The sequence below is a fragment of the Tachyglossus aculeatus genome, chromosome 14 (assembly GCF_015852505.1).
Source record: "Tachyglossus aculeatus isolate mTacAcu1 chromosome 14, mTacAcu1.pri, whole genome shotgun sequence".
NCBI classification, from domain to species: Eukaryota; Metazoa; Chordata; class Mammalia; order Monotremata; family Tachyglossidae; genus Tachyglossus; species Tachyglossus aculeatus.
The window spans coordinates 26,178,814-26,192,601 of record NC_052079.1 but is presented as its reverse complement, the minus strand read 5'-3'; the positions used below and the strand labels follow the sequence as shown (position 1 = coordinate 26,192,601).

At 43.8% G+C, this 13,788-nt stretch overlaps 1 protein-coding gene across 2 annotated transcripts in view; it reads left to right on the top strand.

The window, feature by feature from the left end:
• The window catches only part of E2F7 (E2F transcription factor 7), a 78,305-nt gene that overhangs the window by 46,053 nt on the left and 18,464 nt on the right, over positions 1-13,788 (top strand). For both annotated transcript variants that reach the window (XM_038756596.1, XM_038756595.1), the window contains exons 5-9: positions 641-931; positions 2,239-2,397; positions 6,496-6,633; positions 10,638-10,826; positions 11,119-11,191. In XM_038756596.1, coding sequence (XP_038612524.1) covers positions 641-931; positions 2,239-2,397; positions 6,496-6,633; positions 10,638-10,826; positions 11,119-11,191 — 850 coding nt within the window. The remainder of the gene's footprint in view (positions 1-640; positions 932-2,238; positions 2,398-6,495; positions 6,634-10,637; positions 10,827-11,118; positions 11,192-13,788) is intronic.

The following is a 13,788-nucleotide window of genomic DNA, read 5'->3' as shown; positions in this document are numbered from 1 at the left end:
GACTTTTCCTAGGATTAGTGACTTCTCCTGAGAATTAGTCCTCCTGATTTTGTGTCCAAAATATTCTAATCTAAATCGAGTCACTTGGCCTTCCGAAGACCAGTTTGGTTTAATTTTCTCCAAAAGCCATTTGTTTGTTTTTTGGGCAGTCCATGATATCTGCAAAAACCTCCTCAAAAGAATTGATGCTCTTTCTATCCTGTTTTTTAACTGAGGCACAGAGAAGTGAGGTGACTTGCCCAAGGTCACACAGCAGACGAGTGGCGGAGCCAGGATGTGAACCCAGGTCCCTCTGGCTTCCAGGCCTGTGCTCTATCCACTAAGCCATGCTGTGATGACGATGATGGTGCTCTGCACCTGCATCTTTTTAAGTTGCCATTGAACAAGAGAGCACAGGGTGGTGGGCTGTCACCCCTGGATCTTGAGGTCTCCAACTTACTGCTGCCACCCAAGCAGACACAAGTGGACGGGGAAGAGCAGCAGGTGAAACTGAGGTAGAGGCCCTTGGAGCTCCAGGAGTTGGGCGGTGCCTGATGATGGGGGCTGGCCACCCGCCGTGGGTTGGGATGCCAGAGGCCCTAACACATTGCCAGCTTTGCCGAGTGACACTTTGTCCTCCACTCTTTTATTCTGAAAATAGGTGTCGAACGGAGGCGCATCTACGACATTGTGAACGTCCTGGAGTCCCTGCACCTTGTTAGCCGTGTGGCCAAGAACCAGTACGGCTGGCACGGGCGGCATAGCCTGCGCCGGACGCTGAAGGGTCTCCGGAGGCTGGGCAAGGAGCAGAAGTATGAGGAGCAGATGGCCCTTCTTCAGCAGAAAGAGCTGGTTCTGGTGGACTACAAATTTGGAGAACAGAAAAAGGAGGTCTTTGCTGATGCCCAAGACTCAACGTTACTGGAGTTTTCAGATGCCTATTGTTCCTCGTGTGAGTTTGCTGACCTCTAAAGAGCTTCCCTGCAGACGGAGAACGTGTTGGATGGGTTCCCAGAGATCTGGATGATCCCAGCACTCTCGCTATCCCTCTCTGTGCTCTAATTCTGATCCAGTGGAGGTCATTTAGCCCTTAGTGCTAAATCTAGATGTCTACATCAGATTTTCCACCTGAACAGAAAGAGCTCTTGGCATTTTTTTCTGGAGTTGGAGCTTTGGAACTGTCAAAGAAACATTGTGGTCCGTGAAAAAAATTTGTTGTTCTTGACAGCGCTCAGATGTTTTATATTGGCCTGAGATTGTGGGACCTGTCAATTTTGGGACCTTTAAGAAAAAAATCTAGTCATCTTGCATCTGGTTTTCAAGAAGTCCATGACCCACAAATTTGTGTTGCATTTGCTGAGGCCACACCTCCTGTCTCTCTCAACCCCTATGTAATGAAAATAATAATAATGAGTCATATTTGTAAAGTGCTTACTATTTGTTAATCCCTGTACTAAGTGCTGGGGCTCAAAGTTAAAGGAGGAGGGAGAACAGGTCTCAATCAATCAGTGGTATTTATTGAGTGCTTACTATGTGCAAAGCACTGTACTAAGCACTTAGAAGAGTACAATACAACAGAATTAGAGGGTGTGTTCCCTGCCCATAACGAGCCTAGAGTCTAGAGGTATTGAGGAAACCAAGGCATGGAGAAGTTAATTGATTTATCCAAGGACCCTTAAAAAGCAAGTAACACAACTGGGATTAGAACCCAGGTCTCACAACTCCTAAATCCGTGCTTTTTCCATTAGGCCATGCTTCTTCTGCTCCCTGGGTTAATTAGGGCAAGAGAGTCAGTCTTCTAAATACTTGTGACTGTCATGTCTTGGCTTCCACCAAACATGAAACCAAATAAGGAGGAAAAAGAAAGGCTTAATGCAGAGAATTTTGACCTCTTCCAAACCCCATACGTGATGTTCATTAGCATCCCTGCCTGCTTACTTTTAAGAGCAGGGTACAACCCTCTCCTGATTAGTGAGTGGCAGGCTAGGCAGTCATCTGTGTTGGGTAATTTAACTGCAGCCTTACCCAGGAGGAAGTGTAGGAAGGGATAACCACTTGTGGTCACTTTGTGAGCCACATGTTGGTAATTTCGTCCATATACCCTCCACCTGCCTTTTGAAAATGATTTAATTTTGATCACCTGCTTTCTACTGTTGGGAAAATATTCATTGATCCCCCAGAGGGAAATGCTCTTGCTTAACACCAATTTCAGTGGGATGTGTTGCATGCATCAGCACTTGCATTCTCTTTCTCTTGCAGGCTCCGCAAACAGCCGCAAAGACAAGTCCCTGCGTATTATGAGCCAAAAGTTCGTCATGCTGTTCCTCGTCTCCAAGACTAAGATTGTGACTCTCGATGTAGCAGCCAAAATTCTGATAGAAGAGAGCCAAGATGCAGCAGATCATAGCAAGTTTAAAAGTATGAAATGTTAAGAATTACAGTAAGCCTGCTTTAGTAAGAATGGTGATGATGGTATGTGCCAAGCACTGTTCTAAGCGCTGGGGTAGATACAAGGTAATCGGGTTGTCCCATGTGGGGCTCACAGTCTTAATCCCCATTTTACAGATGAGGTAACTGAGGCACAGAGAAGTTAAGTGAATTGCCCAAAGTCACACAGCTGATAAGTGGCGAAGCCAGGATTATAAATCTCACGATCTTTGACTCCCAAGCCCATGCTTTTTCCACTAAGCCCTGCTGCTTAGTGAGAAGAGGAGTGACTTTGAATTGTGTTAACATTTCCTCTCTGACTTTACAAGAACATGGGGCTCCTTCTTAGGCAAAGCTTTTTGATGTAACTTGTAGTGAGTTAGACATACCCTGTCTACTGACATTCTGCTATTGCCTACTGAGGTATGAAAATGTTTTTGGTTTTGTTCTTTAAACATAGACCGTAGTCCGGTACACCAGTTTGTAGCCCGTAACAATCAATCAACTAATGGTATTTATTTAGTATTTTCTGTGCGCAGAACACTAGACTAAGTAAGAGCATGGGAAAGTACAATACAATAGAGCCATTAGACTCGAGCCGTGCCCACAGGGAACTCACATTCCACAGGGGGAGACTAACATCAATAAACTGTGGAGAGAAGAAACAGTAGAGTAAAAGGACAGATACCAAAGTGCTGTGGGGCTGGAGTGAGCACCAAGGGGCTTAGCTGATGCACAGTTAAATGCACAATCAACACAGTGAGGGTACAGGAGGACTTATTAGGGAAGCCCTTCCAGAAGAGACATGACTCCAGGGGGGCTTTGAAGGTGGGGAGGGGGTGGACCAGTGGATTCCAAAGGGGAGGGAACGCCAATCTTGAGGGAAGGATGTGTGCAACGTCAGTGATGAGATAGGTGAGATTGAAGTACGGAGAGAGTAGGTTGGCATTAGAGGAACAAAGGATATGGATTGAATTCCAGTAGAAGATCAGACAGGTAAGGTAGGAAGGAGAGATGATTGAGCGTCCCAAAGCCGACGGGAAGGAGCCTCCACACTTGATGCTGTGTCAGATTGGCAAATGCTAGAGGCCGTTGAGGAGGGAGAAATAAAGCACACTGACCACTGGATAGACTAGAGGGAGGTCACTGAACACACAGGTGCAAGAAACCAGAATCTAACAATCAATAGCGTTTGATATTTACTGAGCGCTTACAATGTACAGATCACTATATTAAACTCCTGATTGAGTTAGTCAGCCAGTCAGTCGTATTTATTGAGCATTTCCTATGTACTACACGTTCCCTGCCCACAATGAGTTTACAGTCTTGAGAGGGATATAGACATTAATATAAATAAAGAAATTACAGATGTGGACATAAGTGCTCTGGGGCTGGGAAGGGGGATGAATAAAGGAAGCAAGTCAGTGTGACTCAGAAGGGAGTGGGAGAAGAGGAAGGGAGGCCTCTTGGAGGAGTTATGCCTTCAGTAAGACTTTGAAGGTGGGGGAGAATCATTGTCTATCAGATATGAGGAGGGAGGGCGTTCCAGGGCAGAGGCAGGACTTGGACAAAAGGTCAGCGGCGAGATAGACAAGATTAAGGTACAGTGAGAGGGTTAGCAGTAGAAGAGCAAAGTGGGCAAGCTAAATTGTAGCAGGAGAGCAGTGAGGTGAGGTAGGAAGGGGCAAGGTGATTGAGTGCTTTAAAGCCAATGGTGAGTTTCTGTTTGATGTGGAGTACAAACAGAATTGTTAAACACATTCCCTGTCCTCAAGGAACTTAAAGTTTAGAACAGGAGACAGACATGAAAATAAATTACAGATATATGTGTAAATGCCAGGAGCTAAGGATGAGGTGAATATCAAGTGCTTAAAGGGTGCAGATCCAATCCATTGGCAGTGAATTGTTTGGGGAATGGAGCAGATCCCAATATAGTGCCAATCTGAGTCTGTGGCCAGGTTCCAGGCTGCAGTGTCTCAATTTATCAATCAATCAAGCAGTAGTATCTACTGTGTGCAGAACACTGTCCTAAGTTGGTAGTCACATTTGCTACCTTCAACAGGCTTACGGTCGGGTGGGGGAAACAGACATTCATATAAATAAATATGGATATGTACAGAAGTGTTGTGCAGCTGAGCATGAGGTGAATAAAGGATGCAAGTCCAAGTGCAAGGGTGATGGAGAAGGGAGTAGGAGAAGGGGAAATGAGGGCTGAGTCAGGCAACGTCTATTGGAGAAGTTGTGTCTCTAATAAGGCTTTGAAGGTGGGAAGAGTGATCGTCTGTTGGCTATGAAGAGAAGGGTCATTCCAGGCCAAAGACAGGACAAGGGCAAAAGGTCAGCAGTGAGATAGATAAGATTGAGGTACAGTGAGTAGGTTGTCATTGGAGGAGTAAAGTGTACGGGCTGGGTTGTAATGGGAAATTGGGGAGGTAAGCTATGAGGAGGCAAGGTGATTGAGTGCTTTAGAGCCTATGGTAAGGAGTTTGATACAGAAGCATATGGACAATCACTGGAGGCTCTTGAGTGGGGAAACATTGACTGAACGGTTTTGTAGCAGAATGATCTGGGCAGCAAAGTGAAGTATGGACTGGATTGGGGAGAGAAAGGAGGCAGGGAGGTTAGCTAGAAGGTTGATGCTGTAATCAAGGCAGGATAGGATAAAAGCTTGGAGTAACATGGAAGCAGTTTGGATGGAAAGGAAAGGGTGAATTTTAGCAACGTAGTGAAGGTTGAACTGACAGGATTTGGTGGTAGATTGAATATGTGCATTGAATGAAAGAAATGAGTCGAGGACAATGCCAAGGTTATGGGCTTGTGAGACAGGAAGAATGGTGGTTCTGTCTACAAAGATGGGAAAGTCAAGGGGAGGACAGTGTTTCAGGGGGAAGATGAGGAGTTTTGTTTTGGACATGTTTGAGGTGTCAGCGGAACATCCATGGAGAGATGTCCAGAAAGTAGGAGGAAATACAAAACTGCGGAGAAGGGAAGAGATCAGGGCTGGAGATGTAGATTTGGGAATCATCATTAAATCCATAGGAGTGAATGAGTTCTCCAGGAGAATGGGTGTACATGGAGTATAGAAGCGGACCCAGTACAGTTAGGGGTTGGGAGGCAGAGGAGGAGCCCGCAAAAGAGGCTCAGAATGAGTGAAGCCAAGTTTGGATCATGTTTCCAGGAGAAGGGGGTGGTCAGTAGTGTTTAAAGACAGCCGAGAGATCAAGGAGGATGAGGATGGATTTGAGGCCATTGGATTTGGCAAGAAGGAGCTAGATCATTTGGTGACTTCTGAGAGGGGAGTTTCGGTGGAATGCGGGGGAAGAAGCCAGATTATAGGAAACCAAGGAGAGAGTCAAAGGTGGGGAAGTGTGTCACGTCACCATTTGGCCACCACCAGCCCATCTGCTCCTGCAGCCAGGTTGTAGGGGCTCTTCAAGAGAAATACATCCTTTACGCTATTCGCCTTTACCTTCACCCCTTGATATTGGGCTGCCTACAAATGACTTTATCATTTGAATGGGCTGCCCCTTAACAGCTTGGTGTTCCACTATCCCCCTACCCCCCATCCTCCTTAAGGTTGATTTTGACTTCGGCCTCCTTTCCCCCAACCTTGGGAGCTTTCCTCTCCATCCCGTGATGGCTGAAGGAGGTGGCTAGAAGCCTGTCTGTCAAAGCCATCTGCTCACAACGGCACTAGCCCAGGGATCCCTTACCTGGAGTGGACCCCAAGGAGTAATATCTGTTTAGGTTAGTGTTGTATCAATAACTACGGTATTTGTTAAGCACTCACTATGAGCTAGGCACCATACTAAGCGCTACGGTGGATACAAGCAAATCGCATTGGACACAGTAGCTGTCCCACATGGGGCTCACAGTCTTAATCCCCATTTTACAGATGAGGTAACTGAGGCACAGAGAAGTGAAGGCCAAGGCCACACAGCAGACAAGTGGTGGAGCCAAGATCAGAACCCATGACCTTCTGAATTCCAGGCCCTCTATCCACTACACCATTGTATTGACGATGCTCAGTATAAAAGTCAACCTATTTTGTGTCAGTGGATTACAGCATGAAAATATTTTGTCTTTTAGCAAAGGTACGAAGACTGTATGATATAGCTAATGTTCTGACCAGCCTGACGCTAATAAAGAAAGTGCACGTAACGGAAGAGCGTGGCAGGAAACCAGCATTCAAATGGATTGGACCTGTAGACCTCGGCACAGATGATGGTAATGTGTGTTGGGAGAGGGACTGTAAGGCAATATTATGTATAATTTTCATTGCTTCACATTTCATAACTTGAGAAGCGTGGTCACACAAAACTGCACAGAGGGTATCAAAAATAGAAAATTTAGTAGTCTCACCATTTTAGATTTTTCCAACCATATCTTCATGCCAATCAGTCACTCAATAGTATTTATTGAGTGCTTACTATGTGCAGTGTACTGTACTAAGCTCTTGGGAGAATACAATATAACAGAATTATCAGACACATTCTCTGCCTATAATGACTTGACAGTCGAAAGGGGGAAAATGATCAGACCTGTGTGTTTTCTGAGTTGTTTTTCTATTAGCAGAAGGAAGTGTGTTGAGCTCAATTCTCCCACTAGAAAGTTATTCACATTCAACTCATTTGAAAAACAGTTTAAAAGTTAATCTTGGGCATAAAAGTGATTTTTATATAACATCTTTAGCCCTCATAAGCCCTTGAGTGCTTAAGGTAAACAAACTAATTACTTGCCAACATTTCATGTGATATAAAGTAACCAACTACCTAAATTTTTGTGAAAACTAAAATTGACAAAAAAATGACAAATAATGGCCTAGTGTTAAATGGGTTTTTCTAACCTTTTAACAAAGGAAACAAATACAATACCTTGACAAAATGAATTAATAGGCACTAACTTATGTCACCAATGCTACTTTGGAAATATCCAGATATGTCTGTGCTGTCTAGAAGATATCTAAAAAAGGACTTTCATGTCCAATTTGCTTATATTGTATCAACCCCAGCACTTAGTACAGTTCTGGGCACATTACTAAGTAAAAATTGCCACAGTGCTAATAATTATTGCTATTGTCATTTAAAAGATGCTTTTCCATTTTTGTTGCCTAATAATGAAAACTGATATACTACTTCCTAGTTAAAACTTGCAGTAAAGAGAATTCTCTCAACGCCTACCCCTGCTCCTCAGTTCTGTGGAAAGAGAAGCACTTTAATGCTAACTTTTACTGAAGTTCAGGTCCCTGTACACATACATTTGATTTTTTATCTCCCATTCAATACATCAGGTGCTTAAGCCAGGCTTTTGCCTAATGTCTTTCTAGATGATAAATAAGATTTTTCTCGAAATATCGAAAACTTGCAGTCTGAGGAAAGCCTGCAGCCTAAAAATGTTTATCTCAATTAAAGTCTTGACATTAAGATTTAATACTCAATGGAGTGGCTTATGTTCTTTCCTGTGCAACCAAAATGCTTTTACTGCATTTTAAAATCCTGTAGCAAACAACTTCAGAATTATCATTTGTGAAAATGCTGACACAGAAAAAGTCAAACATTACATTAATATTAAAAATTATCACTAGGTAGATCTTCCCTGATTTTAAAGTTCTTATAAAGAAAGGTAATTGAATGTTAGGAAATCATTGGAGATCCATGAACTCTTTTGGGATACTGAAGATCATTTTGCAAATCTTTTCCAGTGCATTAAAAGGCAGTTGAGAATCTTTTTGTGCCCAAGAGAACTGCCCCTTTTCTGAAAAGCTGGTGATTGGCCAAGCCCACTAAAGCTCTTCAAGTCTTTTTTTTAATCATATCTGTTTAGTACTACGTGCCACGCACTATTCTAAGCACTTGGGTAGGTACAAGGTAATCAGGTTGAACAAAGTCCATGTCCCATATAGGGATCACAATCTTATTCCCCATTTTACTGATGAAGTTACTGAGGCACAGAGAAGTGAAGCACTTGCCCAAGGTCACACAGCAGACAAATGGGAGAGACAGAATTAGAACCCAGGTCCTTCTGACTCCTAGGCCCGTGATTAAACCTCTAGATTACTCTAACTTTTAATGACCTTAATAAGATCTTAGTAGTGGTTGGTTCTGTGTGTGTTCTGACCAGGTTTGTATAGTTTCGAGACTTCTAGGGAAGGAAGAAAGCATGGGAGAAATGGGTAGATTTGTTAGGGTGAATGTACAATGAATTCGTTTTCATTCTGTATCTGCACTTAGTGCTGCCACACTGTGAACATGGTTTGTTAGTACCAGTCATTTGGCTGCTGCCACCTGGACTGGAGAGAACAGATGGGGTAGAAGATAACAATAATAATAATAATAATGATGGTATTTGTTAAGCACTTACTATTTGCCAGGCACCATACTAAGCCCTGCGAGGGATACAAGCGAATCAAGTTGGACATACTCCCTGTCCCATGTGGGGTTCACAGTCTCAATCCCCATTTTACAGATGAAGTACCTGAGGCACAGAGAAGCGAAGTGACTTGCCCAGGGTCAGACAACAGACAATTGGCAGAGCCCGAATTAGAACCCCTGACCTTCTGACTCCCAGGCCGGTGCTCTATCCACTATGCCATGCTGCTTCTGAGGGATAGGTATCATCCCCTGCCCCTCCACACCCAGCCCAGGTCACTCTGGGATGGGGCGATCACTTTACCCCTGCAGATCCAACGGGACACCTTGTCCCAGTAGCCAATAGGCTGGCAGTAATGGATGACTTATCCAGTGGTAAGGTGACCCTAGGGTAGCCACAGCTGTGAACCTCCCAATCAATCCATCAATGGTATTTACTGAATGCTTACTATGTGCAGAGCACAGTGCTAAGGAAATAGGAAGGTACAATATAATTTTGTTGGTCAACATGATCGCTGCCCACGGAAAGCTTATGGTATGAAAGAATGAGTAGATCTCCCTGACAGGGACAAGTCTATTCCTTTTGGATGATCACTTTTGTGGTGGCACACTCATGTGGCCTTGAAGAAAAGCCCAACAGAATTTCAGATACTTTCCAGTTCAACCCGTTAGTGTCACTCAACCTCTACACATTTGTTCAGCCTGCCCCTTTATTGTTCTGAATCGTTCTTTTTTCGTACCAGCTGCCATGTACATGCAGCCATGTACTGGCTGCACCTTGCACAGGCCAGAATAAAATAACCAAGTTTCCGAGATGCTGTAATTCCTAAAATACCCCGCCTATTGACTATGGCCCCACATTTAGCATTCCTGCAAATAAACATTGGCTTTACTTTGTTTGGGGTCGATGCTGGGTCCGGGCAAACCAGAGGTTCGTAGCCCCGAACAGGAAGGGGTTATCAAGAGCAGAACCAAACCATGGAGTGGGTAGTTTAAGGGGTGGATGTACTGGAATAGCGGAAGCGTCTGGCTCTCTATAAACCCAGCCTGCCAGCCAGAAATGTCGGCTGCCCCATCAGGACAGAAAAGATGTAGCCGGCCCGCTTCCACTTGCAGGAAGGGAGGGGACGTGGAGAGGCTCCCCAAAGCCCTCCAGCTTCATCCATCCCTAAATCCAGTTTCACCGAAGATGCTTTCGCCTACTGTGAAGATGGCAGAGTAATAATAATTGTGGTATTTTTTCAAAACTTACTATGCTCCAAGCACTGTACTAAATGCTGGGGTAGATACAAAGGCATCAGGTCGAACACAGTCCCGTTCCACTGGCAAAAGGGAACAGATATTTAATCCCCATCTTTACAGTTGAGAAAACAGGCACAGAAGTGAAGTGATTTGCACAAGATCACACAACAGACTGTGACAGAGCGCCGACTCGTAGGCCTGTGCACTTTCCCTTTGGCCATTATGCTTCTCTGAGTACAGTGCCTGGCACTAAACTCTGGAGTAGATAAGCATTTAGTACAGTGCTCTGCACACAATGAATGCTCAGTAAATACAATTGAATGAATACAAGTCAATCAGGTTGGACACAGTCCCACATGGAAGTTAAACTCCTCATCCCCGTTTTACAGATGAGGTAACTGAGATCCAGAAAAGTGAAGTGACTTGCCCAAGGTCACACAGCAGCTCGAGCCAGGATTAGAACCCTTGACGTCCTGACTCCTGGGCCCATACTGTATCTACTAGGCCATGCTGTTTCTCTACTGATTACTATTCTGGTTTCTTTAGCCCTTCAGTGCTCAGAACAACATCTGAAGTTGCAGTCTTCATAATATGCCTCTGCAAACTTCTGCATTTTTTCAGATGACCAGCTCCTGGACCTTCCAACATCTGCTTTACCCAAACTGAAGAGCGAACTGTGTCCACAGGACCTGACGTGTGCAAAACAGAGACTTGCCCGGCATTCCTCTTTTAATGCTGTTCAGGCTTCGGAAGGGATCAAGAGGAAAGCAAGCTCTGAGCCCAGCAGCCCTCACAGAGAGGAGAAGCGAGGTATCCATCTGCCGAAGAGACAAACCCCTTGTTGTCAACAGTGCAGCGGTCTAGAAATCTCGCAAGGGGCCCTAACAATAGGCTAACCCTGTTATCTATTCAGCATTTATTATGCTTTACCCCCCAAAAAACCTTTATTTTGAAATTGTAACTTCAGCGAGAGTTTATTTTAAAAAATCTAGCCTACCAATATTTCCCACTTAATTTTAAGATCGAGTGCAAAGTAAATGGATCCAATTAATGTTTTGGACATCTCTATTTGTGCTTATTGATCTTTCATCCTGATTTGTAGGTTCAGAAGAATTCTGCTCGAAAATTGCAAATTTTTCAGCAGCCTGCAGACAGAAGATCAAGCAATGTCCAGAGTATGTAGCCTCAAATCTAAACTTATTTTCTATCATTTATGTTCCTGAGTATAAATCTCTGCTTATTATTAATGTGTTTGAAGAGGTTCCATTGTAGGGGAAAAGTTTGGCAGCTAACACATTCTCATTCTGCGGTGGCATGAGGATAATTTAATTAACCTCACTGTGGGAAACCTGGTATGGTATGACAGAGCCCTCCTAAAATACTGCATCCTCCAAGAAGACATACTCGATTAAGTCCTATCAACCCAATAACATTTAAGTTTTCATGCCTAATCTCAGCACTAATGCATATGTGTTTACCTATACATTCAATGATTTATTCAGCTATTCCTTAATAATAATCATTATTAGGGTACTTGTTAAGCTCTTGCTCTGTGCCAAGCACTGTTCTAAGCACTGGAGTGGATGCAAGTTTATCAGGTGGGACCCAGTCCCTGTCCCACATGGGGCTCACACTCTTAATTCCAGTTGTAGAGATGAGGTAACCGAGGCCCAGAGAAGTTCAGTGACTTGCCCATAGTCACACAGCAGACATGTGGAGGAGGTGGGATTAGAATCCAGGTCCTTCTGATTCCCAGGCCCGTGTTCAAGCCACTAAACCACACTGCTTCTCAGTAATCGATGCTACTTATCACTAAGCCACAGTGATAAGTAGCTTCCTGACACACTCATGCTACTCTACCTACTATAACTGCATTCTTCCTCCTGCTCCATAACTTCTGTTTCTGGTGTTCACAAATGCTTAATACAGTGCTGTACACAGAGTAGGCACTCAACAAATACCATTGATGGTTGGTTAATTGATTGGATAAGAGCTTTCACCAAACAACAGCAATGTGACCGTGGACACGTTGAGTCACCTTTCTCAACTGCTTCCTCAGGAAAACATGATAAAAACCTTTCCACCTTCTCCTTAAATTGAGTTGGGGGAGGGAATTTCCCCATTGGCTGAGGATGCTTATGGATAAATAAGTATCCAGTTGAAAAATGAATTCCCCCATCCGCCAGTGTCTTGATGCTAAAACATTTTCATGCTCATTTTCAAGAGCAGATAGTGGCTTTGTCAGTTTATGTGGAATGTATGAAATCCATCTTGTTTTATGGCCTAGGGCAAAGAGCCTGGGCCTCGGCATCAGAGGACCTGGATTTTAATCCCTGTTCTGCCACTTGCTTGCTGTGTGGCCTTGGGTAAATCACATAATTTCTCTGTGTCTCAGTTTCCTCAGCTGAAAAGGAGAGATACCTGTTCTCTCTCCTGCTTAGATTGTGAGCCCTATGTGTGTCTGACCTGGTTAAAATGTATCTACCACTGCTCTTAGAACAGTGCTTGACAAAAAGTGCTAAACAAATACTATTATTATTATTATTATTATTATCATCATTATCACTATAATTATCATTTCCCCTGTTGGTCTAGAAGTTGGTGCCTTCTAACTCTGGTACTCACTCATGTGCTTAGCACAGTATTCTTCACACACAATGGGCCCTCAATGAATGTTATCAATCACCGATCAACTGATTGATCAATCCACCCATTGATCTAGGTGTGACTGCAGAGGCAGTGTTTTGGAAACCGAGACTGCTTTTTGAGGGCTGTGAGTTTGTATTTCCTAATTGATCAGCTTCCTGATGGTGAGCTGTTGCACTATAGTAGATGACATCCACAAATCAATTTGAATGGAAAGTTAAAAGCTAAAACGTTATGTTTCAGCTTAGACTGGCTAATATGCCTTATTTGCTTTCATTTTCTGAGTGTCTGTCATTTAGAAATAGCAGGCCTAGATGGTGGAAGACCGTCTTGGGTTAGCCCTACTACAACCCAGCACAGGGCTAGGGAGAGGAATAAAGATTGGAAATGCACTCTGTCAGTCAGGGAGCTGGGCTGATATCAGAGCTCCCTTAGCAGGTTAATAATACTAATGATGGTATTTGTTAAGTGCTTACTATGTACCAGGCACTGCACTGAGCACAGGGGTGGATACAAGCAAATCAAGTAGGACGCAGTCCCTGTCCCATATGGGGCTCACAGGTTCAATCTCCATTTTACAGATGAGGTAACTGAGGCAGAGAGAATTGAAGTGATTTGCCCACGGTCACACAGTAGACAAGTGATGGAATGGGGATTAGAACGCATGACCTTCTGATTCCCCGGCCTGTGCTCTATCCACTACGCCGTGCTGCATGGGTTCAAATGATGCCCATGGATCATGCCTGCAAAACTGTCTTTCTCGTGGACTAGACTGGTCCATTGCAGACAAGTAAAAAAATGGACACTCCTACAAAAAAATCCATTAAAAGAATATTTTGCCCCATTTAGTGTCAACTACTTTACTTCCCTTGAGCTTCAGGGAAGATAAGATGTTTATTTTCTAAGGGCCCAGAAGATGTTAATATTTTCATATCATATATAATTTATTTCAAGCATAATTTTGTTGTTCTCTAACCATTTCAATCACAATAAGACAGATACTTGGGATTTGCTTTACTCTCCCCACCTTCAAAGCCTTATTGAGGACACATCTCCTCCAAGAGGCCTTCCCTGACTAAGCCCCCCTTTCCTCTTCTCCCACTCCGTTCTGCCTCACTCTGACTTG